The sequence below is a fragment of the Schistocerca cancellata genome, chromosome 4 (assembly GCF_023864275.1).
Source record: "Schistocerca cancellata isolate TAMUIC-IGC-003103 chromosome 4, iqSchCanc2.1, whole genome shotgun sequence".
NCBI lineage: Eukaryota > Metazoa > Arthropoda > Insecta > Orthoptera > Acrididae > Schistocerca > Schistocerca cancellata.
In genome coordinates this window covers 249,444,194-249,459,669 of record NC_064629.1, presented here as the reverse complement: position 1 = coordinate 249,459,669, position 15,476 = coordinate 249,444,194, and the positions used below count along the sequence as shown (strand labels likewise).

The following is a 15,476-nucleotide window of genomic DNA, read 5'->3' as shown; positions in this document are numbered from 1 at the left end:
TTGTTCAACTTGAACACAAGCAATTTTTTCACTAACTCACTTTTGTAGGTTTCTATCAACACCTGTTGAGACTCAGAAGATGTTTTCTCTAGCAATGACCAAAATAAAACATTTTAACACTCTATAGTAGGTGTAATTTACATACAAGTGTACAAAAAGTCTTGATTATAGCACTAGTGAGTCAAATAATGGCACCTGCACTTACTCCTCAGGAGCTGTACATACCCTCTGCTCACTGAGTCACTCCAAGAAATACAAAATTTTCAATGGAAGACCTAAAATTTCTCAGTGAAAAGCAATTACTGTGGACTCATTGGTAAAAATAAACTGAACTAATACAAGGGCATTTCAGCCATAGTTTTTCAAAATAATTTTTGCATATTTTAAAACAGTAAATCATTGTTCTGGAATGAGATTTTCTGTTTGACAGTGTACCTCATGAAATGGCTGAAAAACAGAGGAACACACTGAAATACAACTTACTAAAGGAAGTGATTAAATTTGTATATCAGTTTGACTGGATTTTTTTAAATGTTATTATTATGTCAAATTAAAGCTTAAGTATGTATGCATTTCCAAAGTTAAAAATAGACTGGACACAATTTGTTACTTTAATATGAAGGTAATAAGTAGTCTGAAAATTTACAATTGATAATAATAAGAGAACCACCTCTAGTCACAAATAAGAATAAAATATGTACCTTGATGTTAGGGTAACACAGAACCTTTTCACAGCTGGAACTCCTATCTGAACAGCAAATTCAAGCCACTGATTAATTACACTGGCATACATCTTATGCAGAATTCCACTTTCTCCAGATTCATACTCATTTAAAATGTCCCCAGCTACAGCTGTGTCATCTTCCTGAAACAATATTATATTGTGTTACTGTCTCATCAATGTGTTAAGCATTTAGTGTCAAACAATGTACAAAGAATCCACAAAACCCCAAGTGCACATGTGCATCTTGCACAGACAGAAGGAAACGTTATGACAAAGAGACGAATACAACTAAAAAGGAGCCAGAAAATTTTATCAGCAGAAAATGGAGACATGACGAACAGGAAGAGTGCAAAATCAGACAATTAAATTAAGTCAAGACAAAAGGAAAAAGAGGAAAACATACTACTGGCTAAACAATGTGTAAGTAAGCCTATTTGTATATAAGAAAGATGGGGTGAGTGTGAAGAAATGACAAAATTGTGTTACACCAAATGCAGCTGCTAGGACTTCAACAAAAGTATTTACACCACTGACATCAACGATTAGCATACAAGATCCTTACATGCTGTGGTTGGTTTGTGAAAGTCAGTGTTACATACAGTTTGGACTTCATTCTCTGTTATTAGACACCATACTTAACTAAATACAAATGATGAGGCATTTCTTCTGTACTAGACATACCAGTGGAGTATCCATTGGAATATAGTGGTATACATCACTGTCCACAAAAGACAGGGATCTAGGTTTCAGTACCAGTTACACAAAATTTGGTTAGGTCGCAAATTATTTTATTACTGAATTTTTCTTTGGATACCATTTGGCAATCGCAACCATCAAATCTGAACACGAGAGGAAAATGTATAAGGAACAAACCAGAGCAAAGTAGAATGCTGTATTAGACTGGCTAGCAAAGCCATCACAACAGGATAAAACATACCACAATAAAGAAACATGAATATATGGATAGAACAAGTCTTGTCAAAGAATACCTCACGTAAACAGATAAGTGCCAAACTGAAGACTGTGATAGCTAAATGAGATAAAAGAATAATTTGCCACTATGTGGAGGTACAGTCATATTACAGGTTACCATTTCAGTTGAGCATTAAACAAACGGAAAAATAAAATGACTCAATGAGATGTAATGATTTATGAAAAAAGAACATAAGCTCTTCATTATATATAATGCAGGTTACTAAATGTAGTTATATATTAAATAGTACTATAGAATAAATTTTTACCATAAAGGTTTAAAACACGACATCTGTCAATTGACATAACAGTAAAAGGATAGGTCATAGAACTTATTTCCTTAATTTATGGCATGTAAAATTAAATTAAATTTTACGATGAATACAAAAGGTCATGCCTTTTGCATGATCAAAGGGGGTTATCTTAATTATTACTTTTTTAGCATAAAAAACCTGTATTTTACGCATGAATACAATCATAAATATCTCTTAAATTAATTAAAATACGTAAGCAAAAATGGCAAGAGACAGAGAACTGTACAAGTATAAGTGCTGTCACCTGGCATATGAAATGACACCAGACAAGTTGACATTCCCTCATGCACAGTCATGAGGTGATCAGCATGCAACACACTGGTCCAAAGAATAAGCATGCCATGAGCTTTTAAAAATAGCAGACAAGGTTCCTAATGAACTCACTCTTCTTACAGAGCAGAAGCTTTCATTCAATGTGAATCAACTTCTAATTCATTTTCCATGGATTTTCTGTCTTGCACTGTTAAATACCAGTCCTCCAAACAAATTTAGTCCATCTAAAATCTTCATGTCTTAATAATGCAATGTCCTACTCAAAACATGCATGTCATAAGTGCCCATGTCATAACATTAGAACACTAGTATGAAAAAGAAGTTAAAAGTGACTACATATTAAGCCAAATCGACGGAAGGAAAGAGAGCTAAGAACAAGGACTTCCTCTTGGAGAAAGGTCCACAATGCACACTGTAGTGACAGTGGAGGTCCTGAACTAAAGATTAAATACTCAGATGGCAAACATACATTAGAACGTATGTGGTTAAAAAAAGTGCATTCGATCAGGAAATGGTGAACACAAAGTGGTGGGGGATCACCACTTAATAAATGATGATGGCTAAAATGACAGTATGCAACCTAGCCAAAAAGCATTGAGAACAATATTATAATTCCACACTATTGTCCTGTCAAGGTCTCAGAGGTGGTTTGCCATTCCCTTCTGACCTGTTGTAAAATATCAAATGTCTGTCTGTATCATATAAATGACTGAAGCAGGTGTTTGTGCAGTGTCTAAGCAATTATGGAGGATTATAGAATGAAATAACTGGTAAAGGTGAAGCTTGAGAAAATCACATACTAATTTCTAAACAAAGGAAAAAGAAAAAGATAACAGTTCACGATTTTGTTGAGATACTGAATCACTGATTGCCACATAAACAGGATTGACACTGTTGCTAGCTCCTGGATGAATTGCCCTGACCAACTACATTGCGATAACCCTACAGCAGCTGGTGTGAAAGGTTGTGTTTGGTGGATGGAACAAAGTGAGACAGGAGGCAGGGAGTTTGAGGGTGGGTTGCGAAAGGGTGGCTGACAGCTGGGAGGGAGAGGTAGTAGGTGAACAGGGTGTGAATGTGACACCAATGTACTCATTCTGGCTGCAGGCAGGGTGAGTTATGCATACTTAACAGTGACATGGAGGAGTGGACTTGGAGGAGAAGTAGAACAGAAAAAGAGGGAGATAGCAGAAAGAGGGTGTGAGTGCAGGATGTTTGAAGGTAGGGTCGTGGCGCAGGGCTGGATGTCTGTATTGGTCAGCACTTAGTGGAGTTTGGGCATAGAGGATTACGAGATCAGAGGATGTGTTGTAAGGACAATTCCTATCCATGTTATTCAGAAAATCTGGTGAAGTGAAGGCTCCAGATGGTATGGGTTGTTAGGCAGCAACTGATCCCATCCCAGCAGTTCATCATAGCCTCTAATCACTACTGAAACCCTTAAAGCCATTCCTGAATCTGCCCTCTAAATCCAACTGCCTCCTCAGCCCAACTACTGCTTCACACACCCATTTCCTACATGCTTCCTTAAGTCTACAAACCTAACCACCACGAACACACCATTGTATTTGCTTACTACATTTCCACTGAAAGAATCTTGGCTCTTGTTGACCAATATTGTCAACCCAAAACCCCGCCTATCTTCACATACCAAAGACATGAACCACTTTATGCACTGTCACAACCATTCACACCCCATTGCCACAAGGCTACCTACTCATCACTGTTGATGCTACCTCCCTATACAGCTATATTCCCCATACCCCATGCCCATGCTTTAGTGATATCAAACATTACCTCCACCAACATCATACAGAATTCAAACTCATCACCTCATACCTTATACAACTGATGAACTGTATCCTTATGCATAACTATCTCTCCTTCAAGTGCAAGATATACAAACAAATCTGGGGCACAGCCTCAGGCACCATTTGGCATCCTCCTGTGCCAGTCTATTTATGAGCCTCTAGAGAAAACCTTTCTAGCTCCACAAAATTCAAAATATTTTGTCTGGTTCAGGTTGATTGATGATAACTTCAGGATATGGACCCAGGTCAAGACATTCTATCTTCATTCCACCATTCTCAACACCTCTCCCATCTGCCTAACCTGGTCCTCCTCAGCTGAGCATGCCACTCTCCTTGACAGCTGCCATCCCTTCCACACTCAAAAAAAGTTTCCCTCCCATATAGTCAAGCACTCGTGGATGATGTATCTGCAGTGATGAGCAGTCCCTTGCCCAGCATGCTAAAGGCATTACTGAGACCTTCACAGAAAGGCATTACGTCCCAAATGTAGTCTGTAAACAGATACCCCATAGCATATCCACAGGTGCCCCTAATTCTCCATCCACACCCAGGATCCAGCTGCAAAGGAACACCCACCTCATCACCTGTCATCATCCCAGACTCATTTCACTTAAATATATGTTTTATAAGGACTCTCCCAAAATGGTATTCCAGTGCCCACCCAATCTATCAAATATTCCACTCAATCATATCTACTTCCAATGCCTGTGGAAGACCCCACTACAAGATTTGTCTGATACCCTAACCCACTGCAGCCTACTCTAGTCCCATCACTGGCACACCCTATCCTATCAGAGGCAGGACCACTTGTGAAAGCAGTCATATCATATTCGAGATCTGCTGGAACTTCTGCATAGCATTTCATGTAGGCATAACAAACAACCAGCTGTCCACCAGAATGAATGTCCACCGCCAATGCATAGTCAAAATCAGGGTCAATCACCCTGCACAGCAGAATATCCTCATTCATTGCTTCAAAATCTGTGCCATCTGGATCATTCTCATCACACCAGATTCTCTGAATTACATGTAAACACATGCTTTGATCCCATAATCCTTGTGGCCTTATATTCTGCTAGCTCCTGCCCCAGATCCACCTCCACACCTGCCCTGTCACCCTGACATTTCTTATCTTGCACTCACATCCTCATCTCCACGACTTCCTTCTGCCTTTGCTCTATCTTCTCCTTCCAATCCACTCACCCATGTCACTGTGCACTTTGCACAAGTCCCACTTCCAGCAGCCAGGAAAGCTTACTGGTGGCATAGTCCTATCGTGTGTGCCTGCTACTGCCTCTCCCTCTTGAACATTAGCCATCTTACCCCAACACTCCATCCTATTCCCCACCTCCTTTCTCCCCTTACCCAATCCACTCACCACAATCTCTCATCTCAGATGCAGTGTCAGCAAAATGTAGTTGGCCACAAGGTGTGCAGGTGTGTGTGTGTGTGTGTGTGTGTGTGTGTGTGTGTGTGTGTGTGTGAAATGATTCAACTGCTAGCTAGCAACATTCTCAGTCTTCTTTATGTGCCTGCTGATAACTCAGCAACTATTTGGTAAGTTGTTACCTTCACTCATCTCACTGTTTACATTTCACCAAGGACTTTCTATTAACATAGCTCCTACTTTCTAAGTGAGCTTTAGAGCTTAACAAATTGATCACATGCCCTGTCTCAGAAAAAATTTGAGACTTTAACCACAACATTCACAGAGAGCTAGTGTGTCATCAGATTGCTCAATGCCGCCTTGAAGCTTTCATATTAAATTAACAGTGATATTTTATGACAGTGAGGGATGCTTGTGAAGTCTGGAAGTACCATGGAACACAATTTCAAGCTCTCTTTATATTCAGCAAGCTGTGAAGCAACATGGTGCCAGTGTTTGTTATTTATTAGTCAACAAGCAGAAGTATGTAGGGTGCAGTAGTTACTTGGAGATGAAGAAGCTTGCACAGGATAGAATAGCATGGCGAGCTGCATCAAACCAGTCTCTGGACTGAAGACCACAAAATGTTAGCCACTTGTCTACAGCATGTGACTGAACCAAATCAGTTGTTTCTTCTAATGTAATCAATACAATTTTGAATTGCTACTCTGCTTCCTTAAACATTAGTTTTAATTGTTCAGTAGTTTTCATTTTGAAGTGTACTATAAAAATATTCATGTAGTTTTTTTTGTACTAAAATCAGTCCTGTTACCTAGTATCATGGAATTCTAACAGTATAACAGAATCTTTAATCACAAATGACAGCTGCATATTTCAAAGTCTGTGCTATGCTAGTACCAAAATTAATGTTACACTGTTTCTTCCAACTGAAGTCTGACTGAACAGGGAAGGGAGGTAATTACTGCTTTATGGATTATATAATGAAGAAATTATATTATAAAACCAAGTTGTTGGGCATCAATTATTCTCTATTTATGTAAATTAAATTCTTTACTATCAATTAAATTATTCACTATTAAATTATTCATTACTTATGTAGAACAGTTTAGGTAAAAACACTGATCTTCAACTAACCATATTCTGCAAGTCACAGCATACATTAGAACAAAAATATACACCACTAACCTTCATGGGCATTTTGGTTGACATTTCTTCAGCAACAGTATCTAAAAAAGAAATAAACACAATATAATAGCTCTTGTATAAAATCACAAAGTTTGATCTGACAACTAAATATATGAATATAACAACATCAGATTTTATTTTGCTCACAATTACATAATAAAATCTGTGAATTATGTCTTCAGGACAGTCTCTCGACTGGCTAAGTGCTTTCTCAAGATGTCCAAGAGTGACCTCTGATTGGCATATCACCCACCCCCCCCCCCCTTCAATTGTTGAATTCTATACAAATCAATGGGTCACTGATCCTTTTTATGGGAAACCTTAACTGCCCACCCCAAACCATTTAACAAACTCCCTATGTTACAAAATTTGAGATGACAAAAATGAACACAAGGACAAAGAAAATCAACAAAATCTTGATTAAGAAAACAAATGTGATTCTAATTTAATGTGTGTTAGTTTTATCATTCCTCTGTGTCATTCCAGGCTACTCTTGGTTGACATTACTTATTCTGCATTTACTGCTTGCAAAATCACTGTCTTCTAACTAAATGCTTCTGTCATTGCTCATCTGTAATGGTGTTCCTTCTTCCTGTTTCTCACATATATAATCGCTCATTTGTTTGTCTCTTGTTCCAGTCATCATTTATTAACAATCGTATGGACCAACTCAGATCACATTAACAACTTCAACTTCAGTTCCTCTTCTTCCTTTGTTGTTGTTTCCTACGTTTCCAGTATTCCCTCATTTTCGCCCCGTGAAGTCTCTTCCATTCTTCTGTCCATGTTGCTTCTGATTTTTTTTTTCTTCTGCTTTGAAAGCCTTCCAGATTTAGTATTTTATTTTTAAAACAGTTTCTTTCTGATTCTTTGATGTTTTTTTCTAGATCTTGCCTTACTTCTGTAATCCATGCTATTGTCGATTTCTTCTTCCAGAAATATAGGAGTATTTGTTTTGTTAGTCTCTTTCCATTCATTCGATAGGGGCGTCCGAAAAAGGTTAATCTTCATTTGGCCATTACTTCAATATTTTCCATATATTTTTGTAGATCTCCTCATTACTTCTTATTTTCCAACCATCTGTAGTTTTTATTGCACCCATTATTTTTCTGATAATCCTTCTTTCCAGTACTTCTAGTCTATCCATCTTATAGTTCATCGTTAGGCATTCAGATCCATATAAACATTCTGGTCATGCCACTGTGGTGTAGTGTTTTAGTTTTGTTTTTCTAGATATACATTTCTTGTTGTAAATATTTTTGGTCAAACCGTATGCTCTTTCCATTTTGTTAATTCTTACATTTATTGCAGATTTTTCTAGTCCATTCTGCTGTATAGTCTCTCCAAGATATTTAAATTTATTTACTCGCTCTATTTTACCTATTTGTGTTTTTATGAATTTTGGGGCATTTTTATATTTGTCATGAATTTTGTTTTTTCAGCAGAAATTTTGAGGCCAGTTCCGTTTGCTATTTTTTTCAGATGGTTTATCTGAATAACTGCTTCTGTCAGGTTTTCTGAAAGTATTGAAAAATCATCTGCAAAAGCCCAGCAGTTTACCTTTATTCCATTTGTTTTCCTTCCCAGTTATTGGTTCAATTTTGTGATTTTTTAGCTCCAAATTCCAGATCCTTACAATTTTTTCTAGAACACAATTAAACATTAAAGGTGATAAACCATCACCTTGTCTAACACCAGTTTTTATTTCAAATGGCTGAGATACTTCTCCCATAAATTAGACTTTAGATATTGTACCTGTTAGTGTTTCATGAATCATATTCACTAATTTTATGTAATCTTATGTAAGATTATATGTTAGTTTCATTTTTCTTTGCTGCCATTGTTTTCTTTTCTTTTTGATTTACTTCCTTCGTGTAATTTCATATCCAGTGCCTCTGCTGTTTGCTGCTACTCAGTGCTCACCAACTCTATGATATCCCTCTCTCCCAAATATACAATTTTCATAATTTTTTAAATATTTTCTTGTCTTTTTGCATATAGTTAAGTCTGTTATGCTATTATGATTTTAATAATTATCTCTTGGTATCTTCCTCAAAACCAGTTATATATCCTCATATGTTCCTTTTTTTTCTTTTAAACTGGTTGCTTATTTACACACAGGAATTTTAAACTTACTTATTGCATATTAATGTGGTAAAAGCTGGTATTTTTAGCAGTGCAAAACAACGAAATGCCCAGACTTGTACTGCATAATGTCAGCACCTGTTGGCTGGCAAAGAACATGTGTAGGGCACATATACAAGGTTAAGGTGAAACTCCAAGATCCCTAGATAAATACTCAAAACTTAACACATGAAGTGCAAAACCATTTCACAAATAATTTACAGAGAATGCAAATTTTCACATGCAAGTTTCAGAATGCACTTGCCTCCAGGAAAATGGAACAGTCAATCCATAGCAGTCACCAAGAGCTTTGTGAAACCTGATTAACAAGTTCAAAATATGCTGGACTGCTGTATTTACATCAAAAGGTTCAGACATTGAGCCTTGGAATTAACTTTTGAGCTGTTGTCATTTAATGTTTTTTTAATCAACTATCTGGTCTTTCTACCCACTTTAAACTCTTCTAGTATGTTACACAATGTACATCTATCTGTTGAGTTAAATGTTGTTTTGAAGTCTATAAACACCATCACCAGCTGTCTGTCCCTTGCATGTATATTGACACACTATTAATGGTATGGTATATTCTCAAATGACTATCCTAATTAACCAGTTTGACAACACACATGTGAGAGATATTTTATACCACCTGGCAACAATTTAAATTGACCTTGAAGCCACTGGGAGCAAAGGGATAGAAATAAGTAACAACGTGGTCTATTTTATTTTATTTTCTTATCATTATGCTCAGCTATGCAATGAAACTGAACTTATTTTCTTGATATGCTTGCTTTCTTCTTCTCTGAAAATCTCTTCATCTTATCACTATGGTTTTGCCTATGTTCTTCTGTTCATGGTCTCTTAGGTGTAACATTTGGTTTAGCTTTAAACTGATACTTGTCAATTAAAATTCTGAATGCAGCTCTCCCCTGTAGAACTGTGTTTGTAATGCCTATTTCCTGCAGAACTTTCTCAATCCCCTAAGTACCCAATTGTTTTTAACTCATTGAGAGTGCAACACAGAAAATCCTTTTGGTCAGTCTATTATCACTCATTCAATCTTCTTTTCCTAATAGCATCTGAGATTTTCTCCAAATTTTGATATAACTTAGACTTCTGTCTGATTCAGATCCCCTCAACACAAACTGGGTGAAAAATTTTCCCTACTATTTTACTTTCTTCTTCTTCTTCTCTTCCTCTTGCTCCTGCTTCTCCTCCTCCTCCTCCTCCTCCTCCTCCTCCTCTTAGTCCTCCTCCTCCTCCTCATCCCCATCATCCTTCTTCTTCTAAGTCTTTAGTTAATGATCTACCTCCAGTGATTACAATTTCTTATGCATATAACATTTCTGATTTGACTACTGTAATGTCAAGCTTTAATTCTGCACTACGAGACATTGATTCTTCATTGTACCTATTCCACATATTCCAATAGACTTTCTGTAATTTCATAATTCACAATTTAATCCACAGGTCTGGATGATTTCTCCAAGGTATTTAAATTTTGATATTTGAGGTATTTTGTCAAACTGTATACACATGGGTTGTCCATCTAGGTATCGAGGAGGACCTTCCATGTATTGGGATTTTTCATAAGAAATGTTCAGCCCTCTTTTAGCTGCTTCTTCTCTGTTGTTTGAAAAGATTGGTAGATCGTCTGCTTAAGGTAAAGATTGTAAATGAATTTTAATTTCAAATAGTCTTCCAGTAGTTATTCCTTTTACTTCCATTTCATGTGTCCTAATTACTTTTTCTAGTATAAGCCTAAACAGTAAGGAGAACTATCTCCCTGTTGGACTGCTGTTTTTATATCCAAGGATTCAGACATTTTGCCTTGGAATTTAACTTTGAATTAGTACAAGTTAATGTTTGTTTAACTAATTGTTCAGTCTTTCTACACCATTTAAACTCTTCTAGTATATTAAGCAGTGTACATCTGTATGTTGAGTCATATGCCCTTTTGAGGTATACAAAGGTGATCACTAGTCGTCTGCCCTTGCTGATTTGTATACCTTCTTGAGACTGAGAATTTTTTCCAAATAGGATCTACCTTCCCTAAACACTACTTGATATTTGCCAATCAAATGGCCCATTTTTGTCTCAAACTACACTGCTGGGAAAAAATTACTGCATCCTTTTAGAGGTTTCCAATTCACTCAAGATTTATTGTTGCAATAGTTCATATGGCTTACATGAAATGATTACATGTCCAGATTAATAGCAAATGCAGTTCTGAGGTACCAGGTATCGACTCCTGCTGAAACATCATATTAGTACATGGTGTAGCCTACACGTGCGGGAAGGCAGGCACTGACTCTGGCATCCAGCCAATCATACAGGTTGCAAATACTGTCCTGGGATATGTTATGCCACACATGCTACATCTACATCCGCATCTACATACATACTCCGCAATCCACCATACGGTGCGTGGCGGTCGGTACCTCGTACCACAACTAGCATCTTCTCTCCCTGTTCCACTCCCAAGCAGAACGAGGAAAAAATGTCTGTCTATATGCCTCTGTACAAGTCCTAATCTCTCTTATCGTATCTTTGTGGTCTTTCCGCGAAATATAAGTTGGCGGCAGTAAAATTGTACTGCAGTCAGCCTCAAATGCTGGTTCTCTAAATTTCCTCAGTAGTGATTCACGAAAAGAACGCCCCCTTTTCTCCAGAGACACCCACCAGAGTTCCTGAAGCATTTACGTAAGACTCACGTGATGATCAAACCTGCCAGTAACAAATCTAGCAGCCTGCCTCTGAATTGCTTCTATGTCTCCCTCAATCCGACCTGATAGGGATCCCAAACGCTTGAGCAGTACTCAAGAATAGGTCATATTAGTGTTTTATAAGCGGTCTCCTTTACAGATGAACCACATCTTCCCAAAATTCTACCAATGAATCGAAGACAACTATCCGCCTTCCCCACAACTGCCATTACATGCTTCTCCCACTTCATATCGCTCTGCAATGTTACACCCAAATATTTAATCGATGTGACTGTGTCAAGTGCTACACTACTAATGGAGTATTCAAACATTACAGGATTCTTTTTCCTATTCATCTGCATTATTTTACATTTATCTATATTTAGAGTTAGCTGCCATTCTTTACACCAATCACAAATCCTGTCCAAGTCATCTTGTATCCTCCTACAGTCACTCAATGACACACCTTCTTGTACACCACAGCGTCATCAGCAAACAGCTGCACATTGCCATCCACCCTATCCAAAAGATCATTTATGTAGATGGAAAACAACAGCGGGCCCACCACACTTCCCTGGGGCACTCCAGATGATACCCTCACCTCCGATGAACACTCACCATCAAGGACAACGTACTGTGTTCTATTACTTAAGAAGTCTTCGAGCCACTCACATATTTGAGAACCAATCCCATATGCTCATACCTTAGTTAGGAGTCTGCAGTGGGGCACCGAGTCAAACGCTTTCCGGAAGTCAAGGAATGTGGCATCCGTCTGGTTCGCAAGATATCATGTGAAAAAAGGGCAAGTTGTGTTTCGCAGGAGCGATGCTTTCTGTAGCTGATGCATGGACAGCAACTTCTCTGTCTCAAGGAAATTCATTATATTCGAACTCAGAATATGTTCGAGAATCCTGCAACAAACGGATGTTAAGGATATTGGTCTGTAATTTTGAGGATCCGTCCTTCTACCCTTCTTATATACAGGCATCAACTGCGCTTTTTTCCAGTCGCTCAGTACTTTATGTTGGGCAAGAGATTCATGATAAATGCAAGCTAAGTAAGGAGCCAATGCAGTAGAGCACTCTCTGTAAAACCGAATTGGAATCCCATCAGGAGCTGGTGATTAATTTATTTTCAACCATTCAGCTGCTTCACAATCCCAGGGATGTCTATCACTATGTCCTCCATATGGGAATCTGTACGAGACTCAAACGGCAGTATGTTTCTACGACCCTACTGCGTGAAAAATTTCTCAAATGCTAAATTTAAAATTTCAGCTTTTATTTTGCTGTCTTCCGTTGCCAGGCCAGACTGATCAGTGAGTGACTGGATGGAAGTCTTCGACCCACTTACCGATTTTACGTAAGACCAGAATTTCCTTGGGTTTTCAGCAAGATCTTTCGCTAAGGTATGACGGTGGTAGTGGTTGTATGCTTCGCACATCGCTCATTTTACAGCAGCACGAATCTCTACTAACTTTTGCATGTCCTCATTCTCCCGATCTTTCTTGTACCGCGAGTGCAACTGTCTTTGCTTCCTGAGCATTCTCCGAATTGTGCTGTTAAACCACGGTGGGTCTTTTCCGTCCGTAACCAACTTTTTCGGCACATACTTCTCCAATGTGTTTAAAATTTGCCCATAATTCTTCCACGTCCATCATACCGGAAGTAAATGAAGTTGATTCATTTACTAATTGGGATGCTAACAACTGCAAGCTGTTCACATAGTTTTGTAAGAGGTGTTGGTTAATGAGTTACACAAGTCACTTCTCATCCCATCATATCCTATATTTCACATATGCTCAATTGGAGACATGTCTGGAGACCATGCTGACCAGGGAAGTTGCTGCATGTCTTAAAAGAGCATGTTGAGTTTCATGGGCCATGTGTGGGTGAGCAACACATCACCTTCCTGTTGCAAGAACAGCAAAAGAACAGGTCTAACAACATTCTGCACATACCGAGCACTGGATAGCATCCCCTCCAGAAACACCAATGGACGAATGTACTCTATGAGACAGCACTCATTATGTCTACATTTTGCACGTAAATGACCAACACTTACAGACAAGCACAATATGCTTTCATGGGTGAAGACCATGACATGCCATTCCATCTTCCAATTGATCCTCTGATGGTACCAGTCGAGCCGTGCACATTGTTGCTGTGGCATGAGTGGAAGACAGGCTACAGGTGTGCATACCTGTAGGGCCACAGCTAATTACCAGTTCATGTTGACATGTCTGGGCTCACAAGCCCTCTTATCTGCACTCTGGTAGCTTTATGATCTGCCACTGCTGCATTTACTACATGATGATCCTGGCAGGTGTCTGTAGTGTATGGACATCCAGAATGTCGTACATGGGTGTGAGACTATTCATGTGACCATGATACCAGCATCATTGCACAACTCACACAGCACATCCAACTTGTGTGACAATTCTCTGAAAGAACCACCCTGCTACTTGGAAGGCCACTATTTGACCCCTGTCAAACTCACTCAGTTGGCTGTAGGAAGGACAAGTGCATATTTGTGGCATGATTGCCTGGTTGGTTCACACATTTTCACCACACTGAGCCTTGTGATGTGAATGCTCCCTATTAAAGAGTAGACACAGATGGCACTATGGTAGATTTACCACTATGCTATCTGTTGGTGGATGACGTTGAAACCCCAGATGTACTAATTTTTTTCCGACCAACAGTGTATCTAAGTATGATTTTTGAAAGAATTTTGTAAGTAGCTGGCAGCAATGCAGTTATTTATATCAGTTTTGTTCTCTTTCTTGTGAAGTGGGTGCATTACAGCATACTGCCATTCTTTAGGGATTGTTTCCTCCAGCCAAATATATATAACAGCTTCATGAAGTTTCTGCATGAGATTTTTACATTCTATTTTCTGCTTCTATCCCATCTACCCCTGGAGCTTCATTGTTTCTAAGTTCACATAGTGCTATTCTACCTCCTATATTTACATTTCCTTAGAGTGTACTAGTACTTTGGGAAGCTTGTAAAAAATATCTTAAAGTTCTGACCAGCTGGCAGATTCTTGGCTGATGATGTTTGCAGAGGAGATGTTTGAAATTTATTTAAGAAATTCTGGATCAGTTCTTGGATTTGTTCGCATCCTCATTTTGGTTCTATTTGGCTGGAATTTAATTAATGACAGGTGGTGATTAGAACGGACGACGTCTTTTTTTATTTTTTTTATTTTCACATTCAAAATCTCTTTTCGATTTCTCTTGGGGTGGTTGTATATTGTATTTTTAATTCTCCAAATGCAGTTTGGAGATCTCCAAGTTTCTTCTTGTTAGGACGTGACAGAAAATGTGTTGACACTGATTTCATTTCAAATATTTTTCAAAAGTTGATCAGTCTCTCTCCATTTTTACTAGTCCTTTGGTAAGCAAGGTACAGTCCTACAATTGTTATGAATTTGTTTTCCTTGGCAATTTGTGCATTACAGTCTCCCATCAAAATTTTAATATGGTGATAGGGAATAGCAGCTGTAGTTTCTTCCATTAATTCCCAGAATTCCTTCACTTTATGTGGTTCTTTTTGGTTACAGTTGTTTGTGATGCATGGACATTAATTAATAAACAAACTTTGTTTTCTGATTTGATTTAGAGTAATGAAATTCTTTCAGAAGGTGAAGTAAAGTTCAATGTCATGCATGGTCACTGTAAAAGCATCAGTTATTAAAGGAGGAAAAATCTTTCCATGTTACTTGGAGAGTTTTACATTGTCTAAGGGATGCAAGAAGTTGGTAACTTTCTATCCACAATACCAAATGAGAACATTAACTTAAACTTAACATGTATATATGCTACGATCTCATTATTTGTCCCAGTGACTTGTGCTTTATTGAGAAGCTCATCTCACCAGAAACACAAGAACTTCATGTAATGTGTAGAAATGCAGTCCAGGTTTAAGCACTGCTGTGTCTGCCATAAGATATGGTACACCACTATATACACAGAAG

The 15,476-nt window shown here is 38.1% G+C and overlaps 1 protein-coding gene across 1 annotated transcript in view; it reads right to left on the bottom strand.

Annotated features, from left to right (window-relative positions):
• LOC126184063 (KICSTOR complex protein SZT2-like) overlaps positions 1-15,476 on the bottom strand; it is a 513,866-nt gene that overhangs the window by 128,459 nt on the left and 369,931 nt on the right. The window contains exons 25-26 of the mRNA XM_049926423.1: positions 6,667-6,707; positions 702-865 (exon numbers count right to left, since the gene is read on the bottom strand). Of these exons, the coding sequence (XP_049782380.1) occupies positions 702-865; positions 6,667-6,707 (205 nt within the window). The remainder of the gene's footprint in view (positions 1-701; positions 866-6,666; positions 6,708-15,476) is intronic.